At 43.8% G+C, this 12,318-nt stretch overlaps 1 protein-coding gene across 1 annotated transcript in view; it reads right to left on the reverse strand.

The window, feature by feature from the left end:
- Positions 1 to 12,318, reverse strand: part of CHD6 (chromodomain helicase DNA binding protein 6) — a 169,964-nt gene that overhangs the window by 90,067 nt on the left and 67,579 nt on the right. Inside the window, exons 4-5 of the mRNA XM_037044086.1 lie at positions 6,567 to 6,714; positions 4,572 to 4,721 (exon numbers count right to left, since the gene is read on the reverse strand). Of these exons, the coding sequence (XP_036899981.1) occupies positions 4,572 to 4,721; positions 6,567 to 6,714 (298 nt within the window). The remainder of the gene's footprint in view (positions 1 to 4,571; positions 4,722 to 6,566; positions 6,715 to 12,318) is intronic.

The raw sequence follows: 12,318 nt of genomic DNA on the forward strand, positions 1-12,318 counted from the left end.
AAATACTTAGAAGCCACAGACGGCTGGGAGCAGCCGCACCGGGCAGCACAGATCTGTTTTGTTCCATCGCTTTATTTGTTCTACAACACCACCACCCTGGCTTCATTATGCAGCTTCATTACAAAGTCTGGGTTACAGTAAGTCTTCCAGCTTCGTTCTTTTTCACCACTGCTTTGGATAGTCTAGGTCTTTTGCATTTCCAGATGGATTCCCCCAAATACACCCTACTTAGATTTTGACTGGGGCTGAATTGTAGACATCCTAACAATTATGAATACATGTGTGTCATATATTGCTCCATTTAGTTATGTCTCCTCTAATTTTTCAGCAATGTTTTTCCTACAGAGAGCCTGTGTATAGTGGGAGTTATTCCAGAGTATCTAATACACTGACATTACTATAAATGACATTTTACAATATCCGTTTCCTGATTTCATCTTGCTAGTTTTCAAAAATATTTTTTGTCTTTCTAACCAACAAGTTAGCTAAATCCACATTTACTAATTCTAATGGTTTGTCCATTTTGTTGAATTTGCTACACACAATCATGTCATCTGCAGCTAACAGTCTTACTTCTTCCTTTCCATCTTTTAACTTTTTATTTCTTCTTTTTCCTTACTGCAGTAGCCAGAACCTCCAGAATATTTCTAAATATAGGTGATACTAGTGGAATCTTTTCTCCTTCCTACCAAATTCAAAGGGAAAAATATTCAATTACCCAGTTAATATAACATTAGCTATCATTTTTTATGTAGAGGTTTTCCACAGTTTAAGATATATGCCTAGGTGTGGTTTTCCTTTTTGTATTTTTCCTACTTGGGAGTGACCTGATGTTGCATCTACTGGTTGGTATCACCCATATCAAAATAGGAAGGAAACTGGGAAATTGACATTTTCCCCCTAAACAAAACAGAGATTGTGCATAAAAGCATGATCATATGTGTATAAACACTCAGTGTATACAGATACACACAGATATAAACTAAATCTGCTCACCAAACACACTTCCATAACAACCATCTGTTCTCAACTGCTTGGAATTTTCTCAAATTACCCTTCAAAGACGACCATTTTAATTCATTCACGTTCATGTCAGAGACTCACATAACTAAACATTTTTTCTTAGGGGGGAACAAAAGGGAGTGGTACTCAGAGGCACCGACAAATCGTAATGGTCGCAGGCTCTGAACACACAGGACGTGGAGTTCCAGACGACTCCTGACCTTGAGAATAACAAGTATCGACACAACGGTCTTAACGCTACAAAACAGAGGATGGAAAAGTGTGATAACTGAGTTTTTGTCTGAATAGTTCCTAGGAGTTACTGTTAATTTTACTTCATTAAAACTCTATCATGCCTGAGAGATACAGAGAATAAGAAAAAAAATACAAGACCTATCCTAAAGTAGCTCATGGTTTAGAAGGAAACAAAAAACAAGGACAAGAGAAAGTTAATCAAAGTAGAGGGCTGTGGAGCACAGGAGAGGGGCACTTATCCCCAGCTCAGGGGGAGTGAGGAGGGAGCTTCTTGGGGGAGGTAATAACTGAGCTCAGCCGGCCAGGCACAGGAAAAGGCCACACAAAGCAGAGGGTCCCGTCTGCAAAGACATAGCAGCATGTCACAGGAGAGCACCAGAGGTTGAATCTCATTCAAATTCAACTCCTTTTGTTCCAAAAGATAAAATCATACACACCACACAAATCATAGAAGGCAAAAAGTGAGACAACCTTGTAAAAATCTATACATTATAAATGCACAACTGTGAAAGTTGCTTCTCCTCCAGGTACCAACACAGTGCGACAAAGAAGAGCAAAGCAAGGAGTGAGCGTCAGAATAGAAACACTCCCAGTCCCTGAATCCTACCCAGCTCCTAGTCTGGGGACTGGCCTCTGGATTCTAAAGCAGGCTGAGATAATCTGCCAGTCTTGAGCTATAATGAATCATGCATAAAGATGTTTTTAGCAACTCACCACTAGGTAACCAATGCTGAGACTGCAATTTGGGGCTGGGACAGGGGCCAGCAGTCACAGAATTGGGCTGAGCATGCTGATAAGACACTGCTCAGAACTGCAAAGAGGTACCAGCAGGGCCTTTTCTTCTGCCTATTTCAGACCCTTCTCTGCCCCAACCTAAAGCCAGCCAGCAAGCAGACACCCATCCCAAGGGCCTCGGGAGAAAGGTGGAAAAAAGCCTCACTTACTTCAACTGACTTTCTGTGCCACTGCATGCTTTGAGGATTGCCTGGAATCCAAGATGAGATCCAAGGCTTTCAAGCTTCACATCACCCTGGGAAATCTTTGTTCATACCTCGCCAGGAAGCCCAACAGATGAAAGTGAAGCTGCTTTGTTCTACAGCAGCTAGGGCTCCATGGAGCACTGATTCAGAAAGCCATTCAACCTCTCACAAGCTGTCTGGTCTGCTCTGCATGCTGGGCGGACCTGTGGCCCAGTTGCTCTCCTGAACATCAGCAGCACAAAAACCACATTATCGGGGCTCCTTCCTGCTTAAATTTAGTAACAATATTTGAGGCATGATTAAAGGAACTTCAGATTCTATCTTGTATTTCACCACATCTACGTATATGTGTGTGATCTACACACACACACACACACACACACACACACACACTCACGGCCCTCTCTTTGCTGCCCCCTTAAGAGAGTAACAAGAGCCTTAAGGGACATAAAATGTCCTCAATTGTTTCTGTCAGATCAGCTAGTTCTGCCCTCCAGGTGCCAGGGGAGAAGTCTTAACAACAATTGAAATATGGCTAATGACTCAGGCTAAATGACTAGTAGAAGAAAACAAATCCCTTACAGTTTTTAAAATACCAAGCCAACCATAAAATCTCAAAGAGAGGAAAGCCCATTAGAAAGCAATATAATCCTGTCAACTCACGGCAGTCTGCGAAGGCTACTCTTAATTATTTGCTGGAAAAGCACGGCAATGACAACAGATCACCTATTATTCCTATTAAGTCTCATACGCATCATTTGGATAACCCTTAGCAGAGACGTGAAATCAACTCCTAGTGCTAGTCACTAATCAATCACTATGTACCCACAACCTGGATCATTCTGCGCCTGTTTCTTTATGGTTAAAAAGGGACCACGACCCCTGCTCCCAGCTCCCTTCCACGCCAACGGAGTGAAAGGACAGGTAATACTATGTAAAAATGCTCCGAGTCAGAGGCCAGGAGGTTTAAACAGAGAGAGTATTACCGGCCTCAGTACGCCGCGCAGGCGCCCAGGAGAAAGGCCAGGTACGGCTGCTGCTGCACATGCAGAGCCCTGGATTCTGCCAAGTCAGCGACGGTGACTCCATCACAACAGGCGCCCGTGTCCCAGAATGTGCTGCTGGCAGTGATGCCCCTCCTACACGCTCAGCCTGCCTCTCCTTTTGCTTCTCATTTCTCCTCAGTGAGCTCCTTGGCACAGACCTCCTCCTTTTCATCATTTACCACTCTTCCTTTCTAGCATCTGGGCGTCAGCATTACCATCCTAATGCTGTCCTTTCCCTCCATGATCCTGCTGCCAGTGGAAAGTTCTAAAATGTAAATATGGCCATCCTGCTTCTCTGCTTGAACTCATCAAGGCCTCCTACCCGTCGCTGATCTACAGTGTAAGGGCCAAATACCTTGGCTGACATCCAAGAATCTACATTATGTGACTTCCTACCACTCAGGGCTTATCTCCCACTGCTCCTTAAATTAGACCCCAACACCCCGCCAGGCTCATCTACCTGGCATACCACGACTTGCGGGACCACTCGGGCTCTGGGGCTTTAGTTCATGTTGGAAATGACTCCTCCTGAAACCCTGACCGACCTGCCTTTCCTGACCAGGCCTCCCCTGTGTAGCCACAGGACCTAGCACACACATCTAGCGCTGCACTCAACGTAGCAGTAGTACAGCCACACGCTCCTTCTCCTACATACAGATCCTGGGAAGCGGGGATCCACCCTTACAGTGGACTCTCAGTACACGTTTGTAGAATCCAAGCTCCAACCAGAATCACTAGTTCATGTAATTTTATTCACGGAACGACTACTTACCATGTATCAGGCTGTTCTATTCTAATGAGAACAAACATACAAATGAAGTCATAAACCCAAATTACAAGTTGTTGTAAGTGCTATGAAGGAAACACAACGGAGTGAAACAGAATCATCAGGCTGGGGGGCAGGGACCAACCCTGGAAGACGGTGAACCAGTCACGTAAAACATGAAGCACGTGGTGAAGTGCATTCCAGGAAGAAGGAACAACACATACAAAGGCTAGCGGATGGAAAAGAACTGCTTGTTCAGGCATTAAAAGACAGCAAGTCTTTTGGCTGAAGGGTCATGAGACAGACAAGGAAAAACTGTTCATCTTAAAATGTTTTTGGGGAAATAGAGAGTGCAGTGGTTGAGGATCCTGCTTGGCACGGCAAGAGTCTGAATTTTATTCTAAACGCACAGGGAGCCACCTGAAGGTTATAAGCAGTAGTTAAATGATCTAACTTAAGCTTCAGCAAACAGCCACAGAACAACTCCATCACGCAGGCCAGCACCCCACCCAAAGGCCGTACCTCTGCCTGCCAAGCCAGGGTAGAAGCAGAGAGGGCGGACGTCCGGCCTGCTCCGAGAACAGCGATTGTTTCCCCGTCGTCATCCACCACCTTGAAATCCAGGTCCTCGTTGTACTTTCTGCGCTTCACCTGCCGTCCAGAGCGTCGTTTCTGCAGGACAAAGACACCGTCAGAGAGAGAAGCTCTGTGCATCAGAGGCGGAAGTCTGTACAAGAACACTACACTCACTAACATGCAAAGGAGACCTTTCTTACTTTACAAAAGGAATCTTCCTCAAACACAACTCTTTTAAGAACTAAATCCACTCAAAATGGGACCCAGCTGAGGGAGGGGATCCAAACTGCCAGGAACTGAGAAGGCACAGCCTGGGACTCCAGTGAGGTGCGGTTTACTCATCAAAGGCAGTAGCTCCTCACCTCCTTTCTGGCACTGGTCCCTACTCCAGTAAAACAGAGATGGGGGGAAAACTCCATCATCTCTGAGGTCCCTTCTAGCATAGCTGGCAGCTCTGATTTTATGACAATGGTACGAGAGCTGACTTGGTTTTGCTTGAGTTCATGACACCTGCCTGCCACATAAGGCCTAAAAAACGAAGTGCTACCAGTTTAATTACAATCTGGCAGCACCCCTGAAATGCAGGGAGACATCTTAAGTGTGACAAAAAAGGTTCATGAGTCACCATCTGAGGACTCATCTATAATTAAGAAGCTTATGACCTTTTACAGACAACATTCTGCAACAAAGCAGCCCAGTGGCTTTCCTCCAACAGAAAACACACGGTCCGTCTCCATGTACACATCACATCCAAGCAGCAGAAACACACCGGGAACCACTCACCAGCTGGCGCTCTCTCAAATACTTAAGTCTTAAAAAAACAAAAACAAAAGCAAAACCCCACCTCCCTTATTTTTTAAGACATCTCCTGGGCCTCTCTTGGTGTTCCTAGCATTTCTTTATTATGTCACCTCTGTAACATTTAGTTTTATGTGAGGGATTGATCCTATATAAAAAACCTCCTACCCAATCCCACATAAAGATCTCCAACCTAGAAACACTTACCCCGCCCCCCCGCACCGCCCCCCGCCCCCGCCCCCGCCAACTGCCATCAACCAGCAACCTGCCGTGCTTCTGGCTCTGCCAATCAGGATATCTAGTGGTCACAAGCCTAAAATTACAGGCAGTGAGGGGGGCTTGGCTCTGACACCCCAGACACTGCTACTTATTACCACTCGGATATCAGGAGCCGACCTCCCTGCAACGACCACCACCTAGACACCTCTGAGGGTCCAGACGATACGTGAAGTTGTAGTGAATTGGCCTCATTCTAAGTGGTCCCCGTGCAGCTGCACAGCCCAGATAAACTGCTGTGGGTGTCACAGAAGCGAGCACTTTCAAACCCCAGAACTCACACCCAAGAGAGGCTGCTTCAAACTCAGGGAAAACATTCCTACCAATGTCGCAGGCACACTTTGGCACATTTTAGGAACCCCATTTAGGTGGGCAACTCCTTTTGTTCACATTTGGCCAAACTTTCCTTCCTGTTTTGGCACAATAAAAACATCCCTGGTTTTTCCAGCATCTGAGATTATGAAAATGCCCTTATGCACAGACTGACCCAGCTCTGAGTCCTTCCCAAATGCATTAACTACATGGCAAAACCGGGCCCCAAGCCTTACCTAGTTTGGCTCATGATTCCACTTCCCCCATTCATTCTCTCACTGCCGAATATGCTGCTTTCCAAGAAGGAAGCAAGCTCCACTAAAAAACTGGAGATTGTTTTATACTAATAACCTTTCGTGTATACTAAGTCCAGGGTGCTAGAGAAAAGGCCTGAGGTCTTTTGGTGCTCACACACCAGAACCATGAAAGCCCAGCCCAGATCTGTGCACAAGGGGTGGAGGCTTGAGAGAGGGACAGAGGAGCAACAGGATCAGCATCTGCAAGATCCCACCTGGCAGCCGCAACCTCCACCAGGGCTCCCAGCCACAGCTGTACCTGGCTGTCTGTAGACTCAGTGGATTCCTCAGGACTCCGCAGGGATGGGTTCGACAAGCCCTGATCCAGCTCTAAACTCTCCACTGTGGTTTCACTTTTCCTTTTTCCTTTCTTCTTTTTCTCCACTGGGGTTGGTCCTTGCTCCTTGCTACAAGGAAAAATTCAGAATTAAAACTGTTGGGCAGTTTTTAGAACTAAGATTTCTCAAGCTGTGATATCACACCCTTGAATTCCTGGACCAGGGAAGGCTTTAATGGAGAATCTACAGAAGTTTCTTCCCAGAAATATACAAAAAAAGGGGAAGAAACAGCTACACGAATTGATGCACAACTCGCTTTTTACACCCCTACCATAACTTCTATGGCTATGATTAATGCAGTAAGAAATAAAACAGTATGAACACCATCGAAACACTTCCAGTTGATAGAAGTGCCTTCTCTAGGAGATGTAATTGCTTTGCAGACACTGAAAATCATCAAATTTCAGTCTCCTTTTAAGTTACACGGGAGGTGACAGCTCTCTAATCTGTCATCATCGTCTATTGAGAATGGTCTATGTATAAGACTTGAAGTGAGTACCAAAAACTCAAAAATGAAGACAACACTGTCCCTGCCCTTGAAGTTACAATCATGAAAATTCCAAAGACCATGTAGAGCCACAGCCCAAAGAAGTAGAAGGAAGCTTCCTGAGAGGTGGAGGTGGGCTCAGTGCATCCCGCCACCCTGCTGAGACTGCTGTTTTTCATGGAGAGTTTTTCCAACATCTCCTCTGAAAACCCTTTCCTGATCCCCTTACCTGACAGAATCTCTTTCCCAAACTCCCAAAGCACTTCAACTTTTCTTTAAGATACTCACACTCTGATCTGTCCCCAAAGTCAGTCATTCAACTATGACACCAGCCTCAGAACAATACAGTGCATGATTCCCCTGCAGTTAATGCTCAATAAACATTTGCTGAGTGAATGCTATTTTATATTGTGCTTTTCCTAGAGGACAATATATGCTTAATTAAGTTTGACATTTCTCACAACGATCAATCTTATACCTTACAGAGTAAGCACTCAATAAAATATTTACTAAATATAGGCAGATGGATACACCAACTGGTGAATTACTTATCATCGGGGAGATACAGGAAAACGCCTTTGAGTGGGGATATACATACAATTCTGACAGAAAGAAGACAAGAAGTGCCATCACCATCCTCGTAGCTACCCTAACATTTCTATGACCACACAGGCAGGCACAGTTCTCTAAGTCCTTCACATGGATTACCTCTTTTACTCCTCACAACTGCCTTGTAAGGCAGACAGTCTTATTATTCTCATTGTATCAACAGGCGTAGTGAGGTTCAGTTAGATTTCCAGGGTAACACGGCTAGTGATCAGCGGAGAAAGGACTTGAACCTAGGCATGCTTTTAACCACCACGACATTCCTGGGGAATGGAAGTGTTAAGGGCACATTTAGTAAAAGACAGTTTGTGCAGCTGTGTGACAGGGAAATGAACAGAAGCACTAAGTGATGGAGCTGGAAAGAAATCAGGCGCGTGGCCGCCCAGAGTCAGACCTCGTTCTGTGTGAGAAGGCTACAACGGCACGCCCGCACCATAAGGAACGAAGGCTAGACATAGTCAATGGAAACTCCAAGGTGAAAATGATTTTGAAGACCCAGCTGAAGCAGAACCAGTAACTCTTGGCAAGTGACAGAATCTGGAGGAAGAGGAAGGGCCAAAATTACTAATATTTCCCATCAGGTGAGTTACTGGAAGGTGTGGGGGGAAGGAGCAGTCCTTGTTTGGAGAAGGGAAACCCAGTGCGATGAGCTTGTGGCAGGAACACCAGCCTGTGATGAACCGGCCTGCTTCTCGTCAACACTCTCCACCCATCACGAATTCCCAGTCGGGTCAGCACAAACTCAGCCCACCCCCAACCCCCCAGGCTGAACCTGGCTGGACTACTTATCAGGAAAGTTCTTTCTGAAAATGATTTTGGTCCAACGTGAGGCAATGAAATTTAAGGGTTCCTGCCATGTTAGAGAACTTACATTCTAGTAAGAGGCTTGCACCCTCAAGCAGGGGTAGAAAGCAAAACTTCTCCCACTTTCCAGTTCAGGACTGAAGACTCAAGTGAAACAGTTCTGAACGTTGCTCCATTTTCACAGGAATAGTTACCCCATGTTATATGACTTCTCACTAAGAAAACTGTATAGCAATCTACATTCTACAAAGCACTTTTGCATTCCAAGTCTCTTCTGACTGTTAAAACCTCGACTCCGTGAGGGAGCCAGAGCAGATGAGTCCCGTATTTCCAGAGGAAGAAACAGGCTCAAAAGCAGCAAAGGCCCCAAAGTCGGCAGCAGGGCAGAGGCCGCCCGCAGCGCACAGACTGGCGCTCACGGCCTGCTGCTCTCCAGACCATGCCAGGTCTCCTGACGCCCCTTTTAACCCAGCTCCCTTTCATAAATGTAAAAACTTAAATTTCCTTTAATATTACTTGAATTTCAAAATAATGACTGAAAGAATCAGCTACAAAACATTCCAATGACCCCAATGCACAGATCTATAGTTGTTGATGGATTTTATGGACCTCTTAACAAAAGCAGGTTTGTTCTTAAATTGTAGACACAAATTTCAAGATAGCTGATTAATGCGCCAAAAGTCATCATAATAATCATGTGCTCGGGGTTCCATTTAACTGTAAAATCAAATCCTTCCTCACAACATTTGAAATCAATTCCATCTATCTAATAAATATAACTCCATTGTATTAAAAAGCTCTGACCATGTATGTTTCACCTTCATATGCTAGACGTATGTGCTTCACCGTGAAACATCATGCCCAACGGTAAATGAGCTCAAACCACAATTGAGGAACAGAACCTCCTGAAAATACGAAACTTTACTGCCAGACTTGTATGTATTTACCTTTCATGTTTTCAAAAATCCATTAAGTAATGGACGCAGCCATAAGAAGCAGCCATAAGTGAGGCACTTCCAAGGTCAAGTCTGAGGCATGACTAGATTTTTCTAGCCAGGGACTGGGGATAGGGTGGAATAGAGGGAACACCTTCTCAAATATATGTCAGTAAAAGAGGAAAATGACTGGTGAAACTGCTTCCTTATTTAGGGATAAATAAGAAGACACTCCACCTGGGAAATCTCCGAAGTGACTTTCTGGAGTTTACTTTTGGCAACAAAATCAATTTTGAGTTCCAAAAGTTCTTCCTGGAACTCTTCTGATAAAGACAAATGTCAGGAAGAAAAATTCCATGTAAAGCTTATAGATGGGATTTTTCAAACAGGACATCAGTAAAATATCACCTAAATTCATCCTCCAGGACTATATAAAATGTGGTTTTTTTCCTCTTTGAAATAAGTTTTGAGAACTTATGCTTGAGAGTTTTACCAAATGAAGATATTTTAACCTCAAAATTGCTACATCCACAGATAGATTTGGTCCACGAACGCTCGTTTGATCCTAAAAGCTCCAGTTTTTTCAAAAAATAGTGTTCAAATAATGTGTAACAAAATGATGTATGCACATACATTTTCATCCAGCAATTCCATTATAGAAATATACTCTAAAGACACCCCCCAAAATATTAATCTACATACGCATGCGGTTATTCCCTGTAGCATAATTTGGTTATTGTAAAATAACAGAAACTATCTAAATGTCCAAATGTATGTGATTGAAGAAGTTAGGATACATATCATGGAGTGCTAGGCAGCCATAAAAACAATGAAGAAAAAATTCTATGAACTGATACAGAATGATTTCAGAGAATAGTGTTAAGTAGAAAATGAAATGTGCAAAAAAGTATGTGACTTTTTGTGAAAGAATAAAGAGAAAAATAAAATATGCATATGTCTATTTACATTACGAAAGGAAGCTCAGGAAAGAGAAACCAACACACAGTGCCTGTCCACGGGGCCGGGTGCAGGGAAGGGGTGGAAAGAATCCATACAGGGAAGGGACACTTCTCTGCGGACATCTTTTTACATGAATTTGACTTTCGGAATCATGTTAAAATTCTCCGTATTAAAATTTGTTTAAAACTAAGATGAAAACAACCTGAAATGAATCTAAGTGTGTTTCAAACAAATAATGTAACAACATTGAATCGAGGGGAAAAATACCTAATTTATGAACACAATATTTGATTAAATACACTCGGCTTTTGGGAAACGTGGGGAGAACAGCAAACAAACCCTGGCCTCTTTTTGGAAGACACACAGATAAAACAATTCTGAAGTCACTTTAGATGTGGTCCGGGATTCCACAAACGTGTAAATGTGCCAACACTGGGAGCTGGGCTCCCCCTGAGGAAGAGGGAAGATGTAAATACGAAACATTGTAGGGCCCGGACAATACTGTGGGATGAGACTAACTTGGAGGCATCATTTGAACTCATGTTTTCTAAAATAAGTGTATGGATCAACACGTGCACACATATTATGAATACATATGTATATGTGCATGACTGTGCGTACCGCTCCCCCCAGCTTTGACAACAGAAAGAACCAAAGGCCGAGGTGCCTCATTAGCAATGTGCACACCTAGCACACAGGTCTTGGTTTCTAATACCAAAGAGCCTCAGAGAAATGGCTGATTCCAAGACGGAGGCAGAGAAGATATGAAGGGGGATCTGAAACATTTTGCTGTATCTGAAGAAAGTGCTCCAAAAAAACCAAAGGCAGCATGTCAGAAAGACACAGGAGTGTGCCTGAAGAGCTCTCCTTGGTCAAAACTGGAACCATTTAAGCACTAAAGGGACTGAGGACAGTAATGAATTTTTTAAAAATATATTTTATTGATTATACCATTACAGTTGTTCTATTCCCCCCCTTCATTCCCCTCCACCCGCACACTCTCTCCCCCACCATTCTCCCCCCTCAGTTTATAACCACGTGTCTCAAGTTCTTTAGATTCTATATTTCCCCCACTATTCTCGCCCTCCCCCCTATCTATTTTCTACCTACTGTCTATCCTATTTTCTGTGCCTTCTCCCTCCTTCTCCCCCTCCCACCCCCGTTTCTAACCCTCCATGTGTTCTTCATTTCTATGGTTCCACTCCTGATCTAGCTGTCCTCTTGGTTTGCTTTTGTTTCAGGTGTGGTTGTTAATAACTGTGTGTTTGCTGTCCTTTCACTGTTAATATTTTTCATCTTCTTTTTCTTAGATAAGTCCCTTTAGCATTTCATATAATAAGGGCTTGGTGATGATGAACTCCTTGAACTTGACCTTATCTGAGAAGCACTTTATCTGTCCTTCCATTCTAAATGAAAGTTTTCTTGGATAAAGCAATCTTGGCTGTAGGTCTTTGGATTTCATGACTTGGAATACTTCTTCCCAGCCCCTTCTTGCCTGTAAGGTCTCTTTTGAGAAATCCGCTGACAGTCTGATGGGTACTCCTTTGTAGGTGACTGTCCCCTTATCCCTTGATGCTTCTAGGATTCTCTCCTTCATTTTGGTCTTGGCTAATGTAATTATGATGTGCCTTGGTGTGTTCCTTCTTGGGTCCAACTTCTTTGGCACTCTCTGAGCTTCCTGGATTTCCTGGAAGTCTATTTCCTTTGCCAGACTGGGGAAGTTCTCCTTTATTATTTGTTCAAATACGTTTTCCACTCGTGGCTGTTTCTTTCCCCCTTCTGGTACCCCTATAATCTGGATGTTGGAACGTTTAAAGATGTCCTGGAGGTTCCTAAGCCTCTCCTCATTTTTTTGAATTCTCATTTCTTCATTCCTTTCTG

This window comes from Sturnira hondurensis, unplaced genomic scaffold (assembly GCF_014824575.4).
Source record: "Sturnira hondurensis isolate 20B ecotype Veracruz unplaced genomic scaffold, ASM1482457v3 Scaffold0004136, whole genome shotgun sequence".
Taxonomy (NCBI): Eukaryota; Metazoa; Chordata; class Mammalia; order Chiroptera; family Phyllostomidae; genus Sturnira; species Sturnira hondurensis.